The 22,449-nt window shown below is 42.2% G+C and overlaps 1 protein-coding gene across 2 annotated transcripts in view; it reads left to right on the plus strand.

The window, feature by feature from the left end:
* ASCC1 (activating signal cointegrator 1 complex subunit 1) overlaps positions 1-22,449 on the plus strand; it is a 126,296-nt gene that overhangs the window by 57,236 nt on the left and 46,611 nt on the right. For both annotated transcript variants that reach the window (XM_075534785.1, XM_075534786.1), the window contains exons 6-7: positions 2,919-3,055; positions 14,078-14,197. In XM_075534785.1, coding sequence (XP_075390900.1) covers positions 2,919-3,055; positions 14,078-14,197 — 257 coding nt within the window. The remainder of the gene's footprint in view (positions 1-2,918; positions 3,056-14,077; positions 14,198-22,449) is intronic.

Raw genomic sequence — 22,449 nt, forward strand, 5'->3', positions numbered from 1 at the left:
CTGCACGATCAAGGCTGTGTCCATTCTTGGTCTGTGAGCAGAGGGGATTCGCTGGAGGCTTAACCCAGGTGTATTCACTTGTCACTTTTTTGTTTTTAAACTGGAACAACTTTTAAACGAGTGAAAAGGGGAATCAAGTGATAGTATATTTTAACCTCACTATAACTGCCATTATCAACTTTATGATGCTCTCTGACTGATAGCAAGGTTGTTTTCACATCCCTCAACAGGGTTCTGTAGAGAAACAAAACAGGACGTGAATAATTTTGTATGTCTTTATATAGATTGATAGATACGAAAGAAATAAACAGTTAACTAGTCTATAAAGTAGTATAAATAGCTCTGTGCAACTCACTCCCGTGAGACAGTTGTGAGACACTGGCAGTCCTTCAAGTCTGGAGGGCCGTGGGTAGTCCTCCGTGGAGCACTTCAGGCTATCCAGGCACAGGCAGCCAACAGCAAGCAGGTCACCAACAGTCAGCCAGATGACAGGGTCTGACAGTCCTCAGCTCCAGAGATGTAAATTCCAATAGTGTGGTCTTGAAGGAACCTCAAGGTACAGTGACACAGTCCACGGGTTAGGCCTCCCACAGGTAGTGTAGCTTGCAAATGGAGGCACAGAACAAGCAAGGCAGCCGCACACTGGTCTGATGATCAAAGAGCAAGAAAAAGAAAGGCGAGGCTCGCTGAGCCATTTCTCTCTCCGCCCTTCAACTAATCTCACATGTGTTCATTGGCCGTGTTGGCACAACAAACCTACCTATCCCATGTAGTCAGAGGGAATTCATCTGAGGTTCAATCTTTGTGAGGGCCTCCACGTTCAGAAGTTCTCTTTGTACTGTTTGGTGAAGTCTTTGGTAACTTTTTATGAGGTCCCAGTCATCTAGTGTATCTTCTGTGCTTTGTGCATGGTTGATAGAGTATTCATAAGCCCTGTTTGTTTGTTTTTAAATAAAGAGTATGTTATTCTTTAGGGAGACTGAACATGTGTCGAATAATTTGGAAACTAATTTGAGGTTTAATAATAATGGGAACTAATAATTTGTGAGGAGCAAAGGTGTTCTCGGAACTTACATTTAATGGCATATATATATTGCATTAAAATAGTTTTATTGGCATATAATTCACAGATCATACAATTCAGTAGTTCAGTCATATTAAGAAGTGTTGTACAATCATCTCTACACTCAACTTTAGAACAGTTTCTTCTTTTTTTTAAATCATTTTATTGGGGGCTCGTACAACTCTTAGCACAATCCATACATCCATCATATGTCAAGCCATTTCATGGTATTCTCTGTCTCTTTTTCCTGTGCCCTGCCATTCTATCTGGCTGTCATGTCTTCTTGTGTGGTCCGAGTTTCTTTTCTTTCTTTACATAATATCTTACTGTGTTTTCGGTGACGGTTCACACAGCAGTTTTGGTTTTCATTCCACGGTGTCTCCACGAGTTGTTCAGTGAAATGGGTGGTCGTCACAGTCTATAAACAGTCACAGGATTTCTCTTCTAGTCCCATTCCCTTTGTTTTAAAGTTATGATCGATGTGTTTGGTAGCCTGAATTTCTTTTCTTTTAATAAATCATTTTATTGGGGACTCTTACAGCTCTTAAAACAATCCATCCATCCATTGTGTCAAGCATATTTGTACATATGTTGCCATCATCATTTTCAAAACATTTTCTTTCTTGAGCCCTTGGTATCAGCTCCTCTTTTTTCCCCTCCTTCCCCTACCCTCTCACCCTCATGAACACTTGATAAATTATAAATTACTATTATTTTCATATTGTACACCACCCGCTGTCTCCTTTCACCCATGTTTCTGTTGTTCGTCCCCCTTGGGGGAGGGGGAAGAGGGATTATATGTCAATCATTGCAATCAGTTCCGCCTTTCTCCCCCTTCTCCCCCCACATTCTCCCTACCCTCATCGGTACTTCCAGTATTGTTCCTGAGAGGTTTATCTGTACTGGATTCTGTGTGTCAAGAGCTCTTACCTGTACCAGTGTACATGTTCTGCTCTAACCAGATTTGTAAGGTAGAATTGGGATCTTGATAGTGGGGGGGCAGGAAGCCTTAAGGAACTAGGGGAATGTTGTGTGTTTCATTGGTGCTATACTGCACCCTGGCTGGCTTGTCCCTTTTTTGTGATCCTTCTGTGAGGGGATGTACAGTTGTCTATAGATAGGCTTTCGGTGTCCACATTGTAATGATTGATTACTTTGGGTCTTCTAATGCCAGATTCTGTTGATATCTTGTGATCACACAAGGGTGGTGTGCTTCTTCCATGTGGATTTTTTTTGCTTCCCTGCCAGATGGCTGCTTGTTTAACTCCAAGTCTTTAAGACCCCAGACACTATCACCACTAGCTTTCTTCACCCCATTTGCTTATGCACCCATTTGTCTTCAACGATCATGTTGGGAAGGTGAGCATCACAGAATGCCAGGTTATTAGAGCAAAGTGTTCTTGTGTTGAGGGAGGACTTGAGTAGAGGCCCAAGGTCTGTCTGCTACCTTAATACTTAACATATATGTACATAGACCTATATTCCTATTGTTATAATTAATATATTTACATATGTACATGCCTGTATTTATACCTCTATAAATGTCTTTTGCCTCCTAGTTCTTTCTTCTATTTCCTTGTACGTTCCTCCTGTCCCACTATCATGTTCAGCCTTCATTTGAATTATTCTCAGCCACATTACACTTGATCAAACCCCATCAGGTGTTCTACACCCTCCTTGCCATTGATTTTAGATCTCTTGTTGTTTTCTTGTCCCTGGGTTTGTTCTTTCCCCCCTCCTTTCCCCCACTTCCCCCTCTACCTTGTCCCCTGGAACTGTCAGTCCCATTGTTTTCTCTTCAGGATTGTTTATTTTGGGTAGGCCGAATTTCTTATTTTCTACTTTTGATTAACAGGATCGTGGAGTTGATGCCAGCATTTTCCAGAATCCCAAAAAGCTTCACTTAACTATAGGGATGCTGGTGCTTCTGAGTGAACAAGAAATTCAGCAGACGTGTGAGATACTACAGCAGTGTAAACAGGAGTTCATTGAGTGAGTATTACAGGAAGAAGTAGGGGTGGTCATGGGAGAGCTGGGTTGCATGGGATTTTGATGACTCACCCATCTGTAACATTTAACATTGGTTGTTCTCTTAATGGTTTCAGATGGATTTAAAATACAGATGTTGTACGACTTGCCATAGAATACTATTCTAATACCTCTGTCATAGTCATTTCTGATGGACTTCTTTGTTTTGCTTTTATGATTTCTTCTATTATAAGTATGTTATAAATTTGATCTTTATTTGGCTTTGGATGTTGTAAACATTACATATGAACTTAGCGATGATGACAACCAGCAAGTTACACTCTACAGCATTGTTTGTAGTGCATATTATTAATGATAAGGTGTACAAAAAAAGCGAAAGGAAACTCTGAGGTGCAGTTAGTCGATCATAACTCACATGTTATGTCAGGAACTACCTGTGTGCATTTACGTATTTTCCGTAAGACACTACTTTGAATTATACTAGTTCAGTAGGCAAATTTTACATTTAAACAGGACATCTCATATTCTCCTAAAGGAAATTCTTTTTTTTGCGAATAAGTGAATCAGCTACTGTCTATCAAAAAGCGTGCTGCCTCCTGTATTGCTTTTTGATGCTGCTATAACAAATTATGGAGTATTAGTAGTATATTGGTTCCCTGTTGAGCTGCAATCTTCAGGGTTAGCAGTTCAAAACCACCAGCTGCTCATTGGAGAAAGGCGAGGCTTTCTACTTCCATAAAGAGTTACAGTCTCAGAAATTCACAGGGCAGTTCTATCCGGTCCTACAGGGTCTCTGTAAGTTGGCATTGACTCAATAGCAGCGAGAGTAACATAACAAATTATTTCAAAAGTATGACTGAAAACAGAACAATTTATTATCTTACAGTTCTGTGAGACCAAAGTCTGATGCAGGTACCATTTGGGTAAAATCCAAGTTCTTCAAGGCTGTGTGCCTGCTAGAGACTCAGGAGGAGAAATGGTTTTCTTTCTTTGCTAGCTCCTGGAGGCTGCCTACAGCCCTTGCTTGTGGCCCGCTTTCTCTGTCTTCAAAGCCAGTAACATTGCATCTCTCTGACTCTTCTCTCATCACGTCTTTCTGTGACCTTGTTTTAAGCAGTCACATGAGTTGATTCAGTCCACCGGAACAATCAGGATAAGGTCCTCAAGTTAAATTCCTTAGCTTTAGAACATTTCCAAAATCTTTTACCACCAAAGGTGTGATACAGGGGTCCTCAAACTTTTTAAACAGGGGACCAGTCTGTGCCTCAGACCCGTTGGAGGGCCGGAATATAGTTTAAAAAAAAAAAAAAGAACAAATTCCTATGCACACTGCACATAAATCTTGAAGTAAGAAAACAAAAGGAGCAAAAACACCTGGCGGGCTAGATAAATGTCCTCGGAAGGCCGCAGGTGGCCTGAAGGCCATAGTTTGAGGACCCCTGGGCCGTGATAGGTAGGTTTGTTGTGCCAACATGGCCAATGAACATGAGATTAATTGAAGGGCGGAGAGAGAAATGGCTCAGCGAGCCTCAGCTCTGGCCCTTTGACCATCGGAAGAGTGTGCCTCCATTGCTGGTTCTGTGCCTCCATTTGCTCCACTGCCTGTGGGACACCTACCCATGGACCTTGTCGCTGTAACCTGTGGCTCTTTCAAGACCTGCTTCGCCACACTACCAGAAGGTACATCTCTTCAACTGGGGACTGTCAGACCCTGTCATCTGGCTGACTGTAGGTGACCTGCTTGCTGTTTGCTGCCTGTGCCCGGATAGCCTGAAGTGCTCCACGGAGGACTACCTGGTGGCCCTCCAGACTGGAAGGACTGCCGGTGTACTAGTTGTCTCGCGGAAGTGAGTTGCACTGAGCCATTTGTACTGCTTTAGAGATTAATTAATGGCTTATTTCTTATGTCTGTCTATCTATCTATCATCTACCTAAATATATGTAAAATTATTCCTGTCCTGGTTTTGTTTCTCTAGAGAACCCTGTCTAACACAGAAGGTGACATATTCACAAGTTCTGGCGATTAGAACCGACATTTTTGGTAGTTCATTATTCTGCCTACCACAGTTACTGAAACATTATAACTTGAATACCTGGAAAATATTTCATTGTGTTTTCAGAAACAAAGTCTTTGAGAAAGACTAGTTTTCCTTCCTTTTTTTCAAAGACAGGTGATCTTGTTTGAGTCGTAAGGCTAGCAGAAACGGCCTAAGCCATCGCCGCTGCTGCGGTCAACTCTCGTGCTCCTGCAGGTCTTCCTCTGCCTTGGTCAGCTGCTGCTGAACCCTCCGTATTGTCTACCACCTTTCCCTTCCCTTCGCCCAGGTTAATGCGTGCCAGCCCTCTCCCGAGTGGTTTACCAGCCTTCTCCTCCTGCCCTTGGGCACCTGCACAGAAAGCCTGTAAACTTTTTCTTGACTCTTCTACGTAGTGGTCTCATATGAGTCCAGCAGTCTTTAGCGATGGACTCGTCTTACTCAGCATACTATCCTCTATAGTTACTCATGTTATGGAGTGTTTTGCAGATTCATCATTATTTCTTAGGTCATGTGGTATTTCCTTGTGTGTGTGTTTACCTCCCTTTTGTTGTGGTGGTACTGCACTTTGTGTCACAGACGTTCTTTCGCGCTGATGGATTTCTAGTAGTTGGGTTGCTGGATCATACGGTATTTCTATTTCCAACATCTGAAGAAATGCCATACTGTTTTCCACAGTGATGGTGCCATTTCATGGTCTCAGGGTCTGGTCTCTACACATTCTTCTCAGCATCGGTTGTTTTTAAACTTGGCTATTATTTCTGGGGCGAGATGGTAGCTGTTTTGACTTGCTGCATCTCTCTAATGACTGCTTAGGAGCATTTCTTCCTGTGTTCGTTAGCCAAATGCCCTCTTTGATGAAGTGTCTATTCATGTCCTCTGCCCATTTTTTAATTGGGTTATTTGCCTGTGTTATCAATGTGTTGAAGTTTTCTGTAAGTTTTAGATTAGCTCCGTATCCAGCATGTTACCCATTTGTTTCACAGTCTGTAGGTGCTCTGTGACATGGTATAAATGGAAGAAAAGATTAAAGTTGTCAAAATGTTCGTTTTGCTTGGATCCATAGTCAGTGTCGTGGAAGTAGCAGGCAGGAACTCAAACAGTGTGTCGCATTTGGACAAATCTGGTGCACAAGAACTCCTTCAAGTGTGGAAGAGCAGCGATGTCCCTTTGAAGACAAGGTGCGCCTGACCCAGGCTGCCATATTTTCAGTCACCTCACATCATGTGAAAGTTGGCCTGAAGAGGAATGGATGCATTGGAGTTACGTTGTTGGTGAGGGATACCGAAAATGCCGTGGACTGCCGGAAGAGCCGGCACATCTGCCTTGGACGAGGCAGCAACCAGCATGCTCCTTAGAAGAGACGACATCACACATGCTGTGGACATGTTATCAGAAGAGGCCAGTTTCTAGTGGAAGGTCAGCAAAAAAAGAGCGTGAGCGTCAAGGAGCTGGTTGAGACGCCGACTGCAGCCGTGAGCTCAAACTTAGCAGCACTTGGGGCTTGCCATGGAAGTGCGCAGTGTTGGCTTCTGATGTTGCTAGACTCACTGCAAGATGGAACTGGTTCTAACAACGAGGACAAATGGAAAAGCTCAGGATTCCCCAGGATAGGGTTAAAAAAACCACTGCCATTGAGCTGAGTCTGACTCCTAGTGGCCCCATCGCACAGAGTGGAGCTGCCTGTGTCGGTTTCCTCCTCTTTCTCCTGCGCAGCGGCTAGCGGTTTCAAACCGCTGCCCAGTGGTGAGCTGCCGGTGGCTGTTGCTCACATCTTCCCAGGCTTTGTAAAACAGCATGTTTGAAATAATGTTCGCATGTCCTGCGTTTGTGGTTGTGGTTAGCAGCCCTCTCTGTCACCAGCGTTCCTCTAGGGCAGGTTGGAGGGAGGGGCACCTCCTCAGAAGTGTACCTGCCTACTGTTGAAAAGCAGGAGTGTCGCAGGTTGACATTTTGGTTCAAGAAAGGTTCCATTGATTTGTGGCAATACTTTTTTTTTCTTGAAGCAGTACTTTTTTACTTACCTTCATATGTATGGGCTAGTTCTCCTTTATCTTTGAATGTTTACAACACAAGATAAATGTCTTGAAAAAATCTCAAGTGGTTACTTTTGTGGTCTTCCTGTCCCTGTCTTTTTTCATTTTTTCAGTTTTGTGAATTTGGAGGGTCACCGAGCCAGACGTTAATTCTCCATTCAACAGTTCGTACCCATTTGGATTCAGCTCATCGCTGCAGTCCCCTCAGTGTACCCTTGCACTTCCTGTTTCCAGCCCTTCTTCTTCTCTAACTTCTGGGTTTTGTTTTAAGGTAAATCTTACCTTTGCTCTCAGATAGTTGATTACTCTAACGTGGAAATGAGTTCAGTGCTAGTCCTGAGGGGCAACAGGTATTAGTCTTGGTGATTCCAGCATACTGTTCAACCAGGAAGCCTGGTCTCTTTTATTTATTGTGTAAGTAATTTTATTGGGGCTTGTACAACTCTTATCACAATCCATACATATATCCATTGTGTCAAGCACATTTGTACATGTGTTGCCATCATCATTCTCAAAGCATTTTCTTTCTACTTGACCCCTTGGTATCAGCTCCTCATTTTCCCCCTCTCTCCCTCCTTCCCTCACCCTTGATAATTTGTAAATTATTATTTTATCATGTCTTACACTGTCCAATGTCCCCTTTACCCACTTTTCTCTTGTCCATCCTCCAAGGAGTGGGTTATATGTACATCCTTGTGATTGGTTCCCCCTTTCTATCCCACCTTCCCCTTCCCCTCCTGGTATCGCTACCCTCATTATTGGTCCTGAGGGGTTTATGTGTGTCAGATTCCGTGTTTCTAGCGCTGATCTGTACCTGTGTACATGCTCTGGTCTAGCCGGATTTGTAAGGTAGAATTGAGATCATGATAGTTGGGGGGGGAGGGGGGTTAGGAAGCATTTAAGAACTAGAGGAAAGTTGTATGTTTCATCAATGCTATACTGCACCATGACTGGCTAGTTTCCTCCCCACGACCCTTCTGTAAGGGGATGTCAAGTTGCCTACAGATGGGCTTTGGGTCTCCACTCCGCACTCCCCCCCATTCACAATTATATGATTTTTTTGTTCTTTGACGCCTGATACCTGATCCTATGGACACCACATGATTACACAGGCTGGTGTGGTGCTTTCATGTGGGCTTTGTTGCTTCTCAGATAGATGGCCTTTAAGCCTTTACGACTTCAGATGCTATATCTTTTGATAAGCGGGCACCATCAGCTTTCTTCACCACATTTGCTTATGCACCCATTTGTCTTCATGGATCATGTCAGAAGGTGAGCATCATAGAATGCCAGTTTAATAGAACAAAGTGTTCTTGCATTGAGGGAATACTTGAATAGAGGCCCAATGTACATCTGCTACCTTAATATTAAACCTATAGATGTATGCACATGGATCTATTTCTTCATCATATATAAATATATTTACATATGTACATGCCTGTACTTAGACCTCTATAAATGCCCTTTGCCTCCTAGTTCTTTCCACTATTTCCTTTTACTTTCCTCTTGTCTCACTATCATGTTCAGCCTTCATTTGGGTTTCAGTAATTCCTCTGGGTTACATTGCCCTTGATCAAACTGTACCAGGCCTCTTACACCCTCCTCACTACCAATTTCGGATCATTTGTTGTTCCTTTGTCCCTGGGGTTGTTAACACCCACTTCCCTTCCCTCACTTCCCCCCTTTGATGTCCCCCTGGAACCTTCAGTCCCATTGCTTTCTCCTCCAGATTGTTTATTCCACCTATCTTATATAGATAGATTTGCAGAGATAATGATATGCACAAAAAACAAGACAGAGCAAAACAAAGCAACAAAAGAAAACAAACCAGCAACAAAACCAAGGACACTAAAAAGAAAAGCCTGTAAATAGTTCAAGGTCTATTTGTTAACCTTTAGGAATGTTTTCGGTTGAGTCTGATGGGGTGCCATGCCCTCCAACGTCTATTTTTGGTATCCCCTGGGGACTTCGTTGTTCTGTTCCCCTTGCTGTTCTGTTGCACATCCTTAGTGTTTCGCTTCAGTGTGGTGGGTCAGATCAGGTGCAATTCCTGCACAGTGTCTCCAGTGTTGTCCCCCATAACACTATGGGTCAGTGAGGGTCGTCATGACTCGTAGTGGGGCTGGCCCTCTGGTCTTCTCTGTGGATTGGCTGCTCTGAGTGGGAATATCGTCCTCAGGGCTTGGTGGATCAGGATGTGTTCCACTCTTTCTTCCTCCTCCTTCATTTGCTCCTGTGTGCTCTGATCAGAAATGTTTCTTTCCCTGAGCTGTAGCTTCAGTGCTGCCCTCTGAAGTGAATTCTTCTGCAGGGAGGGAGCGCTGTGCACAAAGTTGGGATTCGGGCCAGCCCCTCATGGGCTCTTATTATTTTGAATTTTAGTCCACAGTTGTCTCCCACTCTATCCAGGACCTTCTAATGCAGTGGTTCTCAACCTTCCTAATGCCGCGACCCTTTCATACAGTTCCTCATGTTGTGGTGGCCCCCAACCATAAAATTATTTTCATTGCTACTTCATTATTGTCATTTTGCTACTGTTATGAATTGGACAACCCCTGTGAAAGGTTTGTTCGACCCCCAAAGGGGTCAGGACCCACAGGTCAAGAACTGCTGTTCTAACGTGATTCTTTTTAGAGCAGCTGGGAGTGGAAGCTGGTCACCATCTAGTTCTTCAGGTCTGAGGGTTTTGAAGACTGTTTTTTATGGTCTGTTAGTCCGTTGATTAGTTGTTTTCATAAGTCTTTTGCTTTGATTACCCTTCTTCCCTCCAGATAAGGACACATCCTTTTCTCTCCATCTTACCTACATTTTAAACTAATTTGGTGTTCACTATTTTACATTTACAAACTTCCATGCCCACAATAAATCATTGTCCATTAACTTGTAGAGTGGAGCACTTTTCCCGTGGTTTAAGGGTCGTTGCTTGTATTGTAACTTACTGACAGATCACCCTGCTAACCTACGCTGAAAGTAGCTTTGTTGTTTGGGCTATTAGGCTACGTGTGCTAAGAAAAAAAATAAACACAGATAAAATATTTGTTTGGATAAGTATTTTTTTTCTATCTTAGGAAAATCAAGGCATGTATTTTTAATTCCCAGAGCTTTATCCTGACCATGTGAGGATTTGGCTGAATTGCTTCCCTTTTGTGGCTCTTGGTGTTTTTGTGACTAAATGCAAATCCAAGCCCTTTAAGCATGTCAAGGTTGGTGCGCATAGGAAATAAAGAGCAGCCTTAATAGTGCCTAAGAATTTTGACATGACAGGATGAAAACAGTAATTGTGGTTTTTCAAATTCAGAAAAGCTTTTGAAATAGGACAAAGTTGCCCTGCCAAAAAATCTGTAGGGCATGCAAAAAATTATTTTAAAGATGCTATTTTAAAGATTTGAAAAACAACTGAATCCAGACTTCCTGTCTGCCGCACATACACGTATTTGTTAAAGTATATGATGTAAAATGAGTCCTTCCGAGGAGAAGGAGGAGAGTCGGAATTAGTTGTCTGGCGACTCCCTGTAAGTTGCAAACAAACCAACCCGTATTAAAGCCCCGACGCAGGGGTCAAGCATCGGGCTGCATGACTGCCGGATTCGCAGCTCGAACCCCCAGCCACTGTGCAGGAGGAAGATGAGGTTGTTTGTCCCCAGGAAGATGTATCATCTCAGAGACCTTATGGAGCAGTTCTGCTCTGCCCTGCTGTGTGGCCGAGTCTCAATCCACTCAATGGCAGTGGGGTTCTGAGAGGTGGTGGTGGTTCTTTTTTAGTAAAACATGTCTTCTTTTTCTTATACCTTACTCTTGCTCTTTTATTATTGCACTTCTTGCCCTTGAATATATTTGAAACTTTGATATTCATGCAAGGAAGTGAATAAATAACAGCACGTCTTACCTTTTATAGTGCGTTGCCATTGCTTTTACTTGTCCTTGAGGTGGCTCTTGGCTCATGGTGACTCCATGGACAATGGATTGAAACTCTTCTGAGTCCTGTACTTTCACCATGGTCAGGTGCAGGTCAGGAGAGTGTGGTTCATAAAGGTTTTCATTGGCTGGTTTGGAGTCAAAATAATGTTTGCATGTCCTTCTTAGTTTATTTCAGTCTGCCAAAACTTGTTCCACGTCATAGCCACATGTAAGACTCCACTGAGAGACAGGTGTGGCTGTGCATGAAGTGTACTGAGTGGGAATCAAACTCTAGTCTCCCACATGGGAGGCTAGACTTTTACCAGTGAACACCACTCCCCCGTCTTACGGTATAAGGATCCCATACTGATGTATGAAAAGGAAATTGAAAGTGAGAAAAACAGCCCATCGTATGCTCTAATTTAATTGGATGGCTTTTAAAATTGGATCATTTAAGTGAATATGACTGTTATAGTTTGATTGAAACAGCAGTGATACATGGATTTTTTTAAAAGGGCAGTTGAATATTTATTTTAACGTTTAAGATTAAAAAACTATCAAAAATATGTTCCAGCTTTTGGTTTTTACTTTAAAAACATTCCCATGAGACCGTTGTAAAGCACAGCCCTCAGCGCCCTGACGGCATTCACAACACTGGGTACCCCCTCTGTTGTCGGCCTTGGAGTTAAAGCATGAAACCCGAGCAGACACTGGGAGTGTTCCTGTCATTCCGTAGCTGCGTCGACTTCAGGTGAACTATTACAGAGTTCAGTACACTCTGAAGCTCTTACGGATGGCCCTGAAGACTTTCCTTGGGGAGTTGGAGAATACACAGTAATGGTGCCGAGCACATACTCTGGCAGGGAATGTAGCCATTCTTACTTACCTCTTCCTAATAGGTCTAAGGTAAAACCCAATAAATTTTTTAGAAGAGAGGAAAAAGAAATAGTCATGGAAAATCCTAAGTCCTGATTTTGCCTGGGGTATCATGCGGTGGGAAGTCCGGTGGAAAAGTGTAGCCCCTATGCCTAAGACCAAACCATCGCATTCCTCCCTGCTTGATAAATCCTTCAGATGGGGTCAGCGCTTTTCTTTCTACAGTTGATGCCTGAACAACACAGAGACTAGAGGTGCAGACTCCCTGCATTATTGAAAATCTGCATAGAACTCTTGACTCACCCAAAACTTAATTGCTAATTGGTCTACTATTGATCAGAAGCCTTAATAAAAACATTAGCATATTGTATATATTTTATTGTTATATATTGTATTTCTACAATAAAGTAAACTAGAGGAAACAAAATGTTGTTTTTAAAAGCATTAGGAAGAGAAGATATGTATATAGTAATGTATTTGTTGATCTCATAAATTTACATGGTCTGCTTACAAGATGAATCATGATAAGTAGGCTGAAGGGAGGAAGGAAGGGAGGGCTTGGTCCCTTCCATCTTCAAAGCCAGCGATGACTGGTTGAGTCCTTTTTCTAAGAGCAGCTTTATTGAGGCATAATTCACATAACATATAATTCCTGTATTTCTAGCACTCAGTGTCAGTATAGTCACAGCGTTGTGTATCCTTCATCCATTAAATCGTAGAACTTTTTTTATCACTCCCAAAAGGTGCTCTGTACCCTCCTCATTGCTCCCATCCCTTGCAGCCCCAGACAATCACCGTTTTATTTATGGATCCCTATTCTGGACAGTTCTCATCAATGGCATCGTACCGTGCTATGCCTGGTCTTTTGTGACTGGCTTCTTTGCCTTAGCACAGTGTTTTCAGGGCTCATTCGTGTTGTGTGTAGCATATTCGAGCACTTCATTTCTTGTTATTGCTGAATGTTATTTTGTATGGCTGTTTCACTGTGTTACTTGGATCTAATCTATAATCCATATTCTGATTTTGTCTCAGTAATGCTACTTAAGCATTTTCGTAATTGTCTTCCTAGTGTTGATCGTTGAATCCAAGTCCAAACTAAGGTCTGCAAATCACATTCTGTCATACAGTCTTTAGATATCTTTTATTCTTTAGCAATAAGTCCTCTTCTCTTTTTTATTCCTCTTTGCCATTTGTTGAAGAAACAGAGAGGGTTTCAGAGAATTCATGGAGAAATTCCATTTTCATTTCATTTACCACAAACTTTTGGAAGTCCCTTGAATTTTTCTGATTGTATCGTAGAAGCTCAGTCTGACTCACGTTCAGTTTCTGGACAAGACTGCTTCTTCGATGGTTCTGTGTGCTGACTGTTGCATCATTTCAGGAGGAACATACTGTTGGATTGTTTTTCTTTGTGCGGTGAAGGCTTGACCAGTGAGTTTCGGGGTGGTCTACCAGGTCTATCACTCAGGAGCCTCCCCTTTGTAGAGGTACCTCCAGATTCTCCTAGCCTTTTGCTGATGTTTTAGCAGACATTGGTGATCATTGCGTATATCTCTTATTCTATTAGGAATGGAAAATAGTGATATTCTAGTTCTGTCACTCCTACATTTATTAGTTGGAATTCTATAAAGAAGAAATTTTCACCAACTACTTGGGAATGAAGCTGAATTCACAGTTATTTCTTGAGGCTCTCTCCCAGAAATGAAGTTCCCTAGGCAAAGGGTTTCTATTCTTAAAGACTTAAAAATAAATATTGCCAAATTACTCTTAAAGATGTAAAACCAGTGTACACCTCTACGGTTGGGATATGAGTGAAATGCTGCCAGATACGATGGAGCACGACCCGAGAGGACCAACATGGCGAACGTCTTTGTCACTCAAACTGTCAACCTTGATTTTTTTCTATTCGAGAGTGATCATGAACCAACTTGTGTTGGGATAAATGAAATGTGACTTTGGAAATACTTTCTTGTGTGTTCTAAGTTATCTGTATTGAAGATTGGTTTATTTTGAAATTTGAAGGACAATTATCATAATTTTTCCCCATCCCCCAATTATGATCATTTAAAAAACCTTTCACTTGTATAATATTTCACTGTGGATTTTAACCATGTTTCAAAATATAACCATCATCTTAGCGTAAACAGTGACAAAGATTTCATTTGTTCCTCCTTTCGCAGGGACCTTTCTCGGGGCAAGCCCCTGGAGGCAGAGATGGCAGGGATCGAGTACATGAATGATGACCCGGCGATGGTGGATGTACTTTATGCCAAAGTCCACATGAAAGACGGCTCCAACAGGTAGCTTTCAGGATGGCTGCTGCTGTTTCTTTTTTAAAAGTCATTTTATTGGGGCTCATACAACTCTTATCACAATCCATACATCTATCCATTGTGTCCAGCACATTTGTAGCCTTCATCATTCTCAAAACATTTTCTTTCTACTTGAGCCCTTGGTATCAGCTCCTCATTTTTCCCCTCCCTCTCTGTCAACCCCTCGCTCATGAACCCTTGATAATTTATATATTATTATTATTTTTTCATATCTTACACTGTCTGACACCCAGGGAGGTTTTATGTTGTCCGTTCCCCAGGGAGGAGGTTATATGTAGATCCTTGTAATTGGTTCCCCCTTTCTACCCCACCACCTGTCCACCCTCCCCGGATCGCCACTCTCAGCACTGGTCCTGAAGGGATCATCTGTCCTGGATTCCCTGTGTGTCCAGTTCCTATATGTACCAGTGTACATCCTCTGGTTTAGCTGGATCTACTAACGTTTCTCTGAAATCTTATTAGAACGAGAACCTTTTTTTTTTTCTTTTTAATAGTAAGATAATTATGAGTTCCAGTCCCTTGAACAAAGCGGGACCCAATAGGAAAGGGTAGCACTGTTCCTGAGAGCTTTCTGTAGTACAACTCCTTCTGAGACTAGATAACTCTCGGTGAGTCAGAATTGATTCCTTTTTCTTTTTTTTTTTGGAATATCTTGAAAGAGCAATTGGATGTAGGAAAAAGGCGGATGTTCAGTTTAATAACTATTGAGCTGTTTGGGTGGTGGTCGGTTTGCACAGAACTCTGCTTCCTTCGTGCTTATCAGGGAAATAGAAGACGTGTAGGGCAACAGTGAAAACGTCCGAGATACTGTAATAGAGGCCCGATGAGTGCCAGGACAGACTCGGGATGGCTGTAGCAACTGTATAGAATGCTGATAACAATGCTTGACGTGTACTAGCATCATGAAAACATAAATTGAAAACATTCGCTCTCTTTCAGTTTTGTTATTACCACCCTGGATCCATTCTAGGGGTTGACGGTCTGCAGCAAGCCCGTTCTGAGGCGAGCCTAGGCGTCGGACGACTGTGACTGTTTGACTCGAGGCCTTCAGTGAACGGAAGCACCACCCTTGCTTTGGGAGTTTTAGGGCTGTGGCCTTTCCTTTGGGACACGGAAGGAGAGCCCTCTAGAGAAAACCTGCCTCTCTGCTTACGTGCTTTTCTAGAGGATCTCTTGAAACGCTACTATCCCAGTTGGAGTTGAGCTTTTCAATGACCTCTTGTCTTAGTTTAACTGGAAGTGAATTTTAAGGGCAAGGGAGGGGAAAGGGGCATAGAAATAGTAAGTGTTTTGTTTTCTAGACCTGGCTAGTTTTTGTTTTTGCTTTCCCCTAGAGACCTAGGATGTGTCTGAAAGTGAATCAAACCATAGAATGTGCCATGAAAAAATAGTCATAACTCTCCAAGTCCCCATATTCTACACCTACTGTGTATGGGGTGGATTACTTGTCACCTTCATGTGCAGAACAGGGAATGAGCTGAGACAGCAGTTCTCCAGCGTTTTTGGCCTTGGAATCTCTTTATATTTAAAATAGCTGTTTGTTTAGCTGGGTTATATTTATCAATATTTACCGAGTTAGAAGTTAGAAATAATTAATTCATTGAAAGATAACAGAGATGAACATATTTATTATTTACATAAATAGAATGCATTTCATGAAAATAACTGTCAAACTAAAGAAGAATTAGGTGAAAAGATAGGAATTGTTTCCTTTTTAAAAATCTCAAAAATAATCTTTTTTATCACCGACTTAATAGAAGATGGCTGGATTCTCATATTTGATTCTGAATTTAGTATATGTTGTTTTGATTCAAGTATTCATGTAAGAAACCTAGCCTACGTATCTACATCCAGATATGTAGTTGGAAAAGGGAGGAGTATTTTAATCTTTTTAGATATTTATAGCTAGTCTTTGATAGCACACTAAAACTCAACAAGTGCTAGTTTCATAAAGGTCAGCTGCATTGCGCTCCCTGCAGCTCTATCGGCGAACCGTTCAGTCTGTTACTCTAATGCCGTTCTATTGGTCTGCTTGCGTTTTGACTGCATCTTTTATCCAGGCATTAATTTGTAACTTTGGTCATTTGGAAAATACTAGTCAAGTGAGTGAATTATACATTATCTTCCAAATGTTGACACGTCTCAGAGCATAATGAAAAATGTGTATGTTAATACTGTAACCCCTATGAAAGATGGAGTGACAGGACTGCCCAATTTTTCCAGGTCTCACAAGAGTCCCACTTTTTGACAAGATAAAGTTTTACCATTTTTCTTTTCTTTCTTTTTTTTAAATAAATCGTTTTATTGGGGACTGTTAATGCTCTTATTAACAATCCATACATCAGTTGTATCAAGCACATTTGTACATATGTTGCCATCATCATTTTCAAAACATTTCTTTCTCTTGAGCCCTTGGTATCAGTTCCTCTTTTTTCCCCTCCCTCCCGAACCCTTCCTTCCTCATGAACCCTTGATAATTTATAAATTATTATTATTTTCATGTCATACACCATCCTCTGTCTCCCTTCACCCATGTTTCGTTATTCATCCCTCTTGGGGCAGATTATTCATTCATCATTGCGATCATTCCCCCTTTCTCCCCTTCCTCCCCACCTTCCTCCTGCCCTTGTGGTAATTGCCATTACTGTTGCTGAGAGGTTTATCTGTCCTGGATTCTCTGTGTCGAGAGCTCTTGTCTGTACCAGTGTACATGCTCTGGTCTAGCTGGATTTGTAAGGTAAAACTGGAATCATGACAGTGGGGAGAGGAATCATCAAAGAACTAGAGGAATGTTGTGTGTTTCTTTGGTGCTATACTATGTCCTGGCTGCCTCGTTCCTTTCTTGTGACCCTTCTGTGAGGGAATGTTCAATTATCTACAATGGGCTTTGGGTCTCCACTCTAACACCCATCATTTGCATCGGTATATTTGTTTGGGGGCTTCTGATGCCTGATACCTTATCCGGTCGCCATCTCATGATCACACAGGCTGGTGTGCTTCTTCCATGTGGACTTTGTTGCTTCTGAGCTAGATGAGCACTTGTTTAACTTCAAGCCTTTAAGACCCAAGAGACTATATCTTCTAATAGCTGGATACCATCATCTTTCCTCACCACTTTTGCTTATGACCCATTTTGTCTTCAAGTGATTGTGTCTGGAAGTTGAACATCACAGAATGCCAGGTTATTAGAACAAAGTGTTCTTGCATTGAGGGAGGACTTGAGGAGAGGTCCAATATCTGTCTGCTGTCTCAATACTTAACATCTAAATACATGTGCATAGACCTATATCCCTATTGTTATATATTAATATATTTACATACATACATGTCTATATTTATACTCTATAAACGTCCTTTGCCTCCCAGTTCTTTCCTCTATTTCCTTTTACTTTCCTTCTGTCCCACTATCACATTTGGCCTTTGTTCGGCTCTCAGGAATTCCTCTCGGCTGCATTGTATGTGATCAAACCCCACCTGGAATTCTGCGCTCTCCTCGCCATCAGTTTTAGATCTCTTGTTGTTCCCTTGTCCCTGGGTTTGTTGGCTCCCTCCTCCTTTTCCACCACCTCTTCCTCCTCGGCCATGTCCCCCAACCTCCCCAACCATCAATCCCATTATGTTCTCCTTGGGATTGTAAACAATCCTGCTTCTCTTATGTAGATAGACATGAAAAGAAGAAGAAGAAGAAGCCTATAAATAGTTCCAGGTCTGTCTGCTGACCTTGTTTTTGATAGGGTGTAATGAGGTGCCAAGCCCTGCCTCCGAGTTAGAAGTCTGTTTTCGGGATTCCGCGGGGATGAGTTTTACACTTTCCTATCCCTAATGGAAAAGATTTGCCTTTCTTTCTCGGCTGCATTTCTACCTTGCACAGGGTGGGGCTTTCACAGATCTTGTTGCAGCACCACCAGGAAACCTTTAAGGATTGGGAAGCTAGCTATTAGGCTTATCATGGCAAATACAAGTTTTCAGAAATTCTTTTTGGCTTAAGAGCTCGGATTTTATCATTGTCCCAAAATGCTAACAGCCATTTTCCTTGAGGTTCATTTTTCAAAAGATGTCTGCCAAATGCCCATATCTAAATAACTGTCATTTGTCTGTCAGGCATTCTTGCAAGTAAAATGGTGTTGCAGAAACAAAGAGGCTAGTTCAGCTCACAGTGCAAACAATTTCACAAAAGCTTCTCTTGGAGCTAGCCGTCTATACAGGTATGCAGTTTCCCTGTTACACACATAGGAAGGATTGTGTGTGCACGCACAAGCTCAGCACACATGTTAAAAAGGCGGATACCCAAGGGATGAGATGTAATAAGAATTACTGTTTCTTCAAGGATAAGCCAAAGTGGCGTAAACAAACAGTGACTATGGAGTGAGGAGTATTGTGCTGCCAGCACAGTTTGATGTCATTGCTTTAACTTTGTCAGAGTTTTACTTTTCATTGCAGTTGCACTATGAATGCAGGTACAATTATATTAAAAAGGCAAGCAATGTCATATAATTACTATACAATCATTTTAACCTTGATCCCTTCAGAGTCAAGGTGACCTTTGGAGGTCCACAGATCACCTGGTGAGAACTGCTGATCTAATGCTTTACTCTGACACTTATGATTGTCCTTTCCAAAAGAAATCATAACTGACCTCGAGCTTAGCATTTATTTATGCCTATCACCATGCTTAGTATGCACCATATTTGTTAACACATCTTTTAACTTCTCATGCCCATGTCAATAACACACAGAGAGAGGTAGCAGAAATGACAAATGATGTAAAAAGGCTCTGACATAGCACACCCATGAGGATGCCTAGGACAGTTCCAGAAGTGAATTTTAGTCTCATTCACCCTCGTGCTGCAGTTTGTTAATGTTCCTTTTGATCATATTTGACACTGTGTCAACATGACAGTTTTGACCTCTTCACGGGACTAAAGGTCTTTAAAAATTTTTATTACTTATTTCTGCAAGGTGTATCATATGTTTTTGCTTCTCTGTACAGCATTTTATTTTATTGAGACATAATTCACAAAGTGTACAATTCCAGTGGTTTAAATATATTTTAAAAGTTGTGCAATCATTTTGGAACATCTTCTTTATTCTTGTACCTATTATATTAGCTCCCTGGTCCTGCTCCCACTCCCCTGCGATAACCCTAAGGAGCTATGAATCTACTTACTAACTCTCTAGATACACCTCTCCTGGATTTCATATGAAGAAAATTATACAAAAACAAACAAAGAAAAAACAACAATAATTTAAAACCGAAAAACTGCAATCCAAAAGAAAGCAGAAAATAATAAAAACTGGAACAAATTCAATATTATTCAGTGGGAAAAACAAATGATAAGATGCTACATTTAACATAACTATATCTGCAATAGGAGCCTGGTGGCACTCTGGACCATGTCCTGGGCTACCAACTAGTCAGCAGGAGAAAGCCAGGCTACCCACTCTCTCAGAGATTGACAGCCTTGCAGACCCAGAGTCAGCTCAGCTCCATCCTGTAGGGTTGAGTTAGGCCGGGTTGACTAGAGAAACAAATCAGAGACACTCAGATATGTGTAAAAGAGAACTTTATGTCAAACAGAAATTGAACATTGAGAAAACATCCTAGCCCAGCCCAGATCAAGTCCATAAGTCTGACATTAGCCCATAGGTCCGATACTAGTCTAGAGATGCCTCTTCAGACTCACACAACACATGCAATGATGCCGAATGCAGGAAGAACACAGGCCTATGAGTGGAAGTCTTGTGGATCCATTGGTGGTGGGAGCATCTCCAGGGCTCTGGCTGCCATCAGCATGGTGCCATGTGGCTTGTCAACAAGAAGGTGAAGCAGAGAGAGAGTGAGTGTCTTGCCTCCATGGAGAAGAGAGGCAGGAGAAGGCCATACCCGTAAGGACACATCTGGCTGTGATGTGACTGACAGGCTAGACTGCACGCCTTCATTCTTTCATTAAGGCGACATGAAATTGTGTAACTGCAACAGGGTCATTCGGAGTGAGAGCCCCCGTGACGGCAGTGAGTCTTGAGTTTGATGTCTGCAGTAATCCCTATTTCAGTGCTCTCTATGTGAGGGCCCGTCTGGTCAGGCCTTGGTCAGTGGTCCAAAGGTAGGTATTCATTGGAGGCAACGTAGTCCTTTAAAATGTTCCAGTTTGGGAACAAAATGTCTGAAAGAACAAGATCAGGGCTATAGGCAGATAGGGTGAGGCTTCCCCACAAAACTCTTGCAGCCCAGGAAGAATGAGACAGTGCGTTGTGATGGGGAAATGCTTGGTGCAGCTTTTCTCCCCAGTGCAGCTTTCAATTAAAAAAAACAAAACTTTCTAATAAGTTCCTGTAATCATCCTGTGCCCTTGGAGAAAAATCTATCAAGAATGACCCCTTGGGCATCACAGAAACCAGTCACCATATTTTGAGTTGACCTCTCTGTCTTGAATTTTGTCTTCAGCCATCCGCAGATTGCACATCCATGTGCAAACGCTTCTTTGTTTTGAATAAGCTTGTGCATGTATCAACTGGAGCCTCAGTAGCAGTACTTTTTGATTCACTCGTACACACCAGCTTTTGTTTAGTCATTTGTCTTTTGTTGGTGACCCACTTTTTTATTAAATACTTTTATTGGGGGCTCTTACATCTCTTATCACAATCCATACATTCATCCAGTGTGTCAAGCATATTTGCACATATGCTGCCATCATCATTTTCTTTTTAAAAGAATCATTTTATTGGGGGCTCGTACAATTCTTATCACAATCCATACATACATCCATTGTGTCAAGCACATATGTACATTTGTTGCCCATCATCCTTCTCAAAATCTTTGCCTTCTACTTGAGCCCTTAATATCTGCTGCTCATTTCCCCCTCCCTCCCCACTACCCCCCACCCCGTGAACCCTTCATCATTCATATATTATTATTTTGTCATATATCACACTGTCTGATGTCTCCCCCTGCCCTGCCATCATCATTTTCAAAGCATTCTCTTCCCATTTGAGCCCCTGTTATCAGCTTCCCATTTCTTTGCCCTCCCTCCCTCATGAACCCTTGATAAGTTATAGATTATTATTTTCATCTCTTACATTGTCCTCCATCGCCCCTCACCCACTTTTCTTCTCTTCATCCCCCTGGGATGGGGCTATAGGTTGATCCTTGTGATCAGTTACCCCTTTTCCCCCCTACTCCATCCCCTAATTCTCCTGGTGTCTCTACTCTCACTATTGGCCCTGAGGGGTTTATTTATCCTGGATTCCCTGTGTTGTGGGCTCTTATCTGTAGCAGTGTGCATGTTCTGATTGAATCTGATTTGTAAGGTAGACTTGAGGTCATGATTGTGTGTGGGGTGGGGGGGGGGGGGAAGAAGCACCAAAGAAGTAGAGGAAAGTTGTGTTGGTGCTATACTGAGCCCTGACTGGCTCATTTCTTCCCTGTGACCCTTCTGTAGGGGGATGTCTAATTGTCTACAGATGAGCATTGGGTCTTCACCATTCATATTGAATATGATTTTGTTCTGGGGCTTAGATGCCTGATACCTGATCTCATTGACACCTCATGATCATACAGGTTGGTGTGCTTCCATGTGGGCTTTGTTGCTTCTGAGCTAGATGGCTGCTTGTTTATCTTCAAGCCTTTAAGACCCTAGATGCTATATCTTTTGACAGCCGGGCACCATCAGCTTTCTTTGCCACATTTGCTTATGCACCCATTTTGTCTTCAGTGATCGCTTTGGGAACATGAGCAGGTGACTCACTTTTTAAATGTTATAACATCATGATTTTCTAGTTTCTTGCCTAACCTTATGCTTTTATAGGGCACCATGGCCACTTGGCTTCATTTGTTGGTTTGCTAATTTGTTTTTATATCTTTTTTTAAAACATTTTATTAGGGACTCATACAACTCTTATCACAATCCATACATATTCATATATCAATTATATAAAGCACACCTGTACATTCTTTGCCCTAATCATTTCAAAGCATTTTTTTTTTTGCTGGCCCTTAGGAGCGTTTTCCAGTCCAGTCTGTTGGGGCACCACGCCCTGGCCCCAAAGTCCACTTTCAGCATTCCCTGGGGACCTTGCCACTCCATTCCCTTGCTGTTCCACTGCACTCTCCCAGGGCTTTGCCTCAGTGTGGTGGGATCAGGTCAGGTGCAATTCCCACACTGTGTCTCCGGTGCTGTCCCCTGTATCACCCTTAGCCACTGAGGGGCATCATTTCTCAT

This window comes from Tenrec ecaudatus, chromosome 16 (assembly GCF_050624435.1).
Source record: "Tenrec ecaudatus isolate mTenEca1 chromosome 16, mTenEca1.hap1, whole genome shotgun sequence".
NCBI lineage: Eukaryota > Metazoa > Chordata > Mammalia > Afrosoricida > Tenrecidae > Tenrec > Tenrec ecaudatus.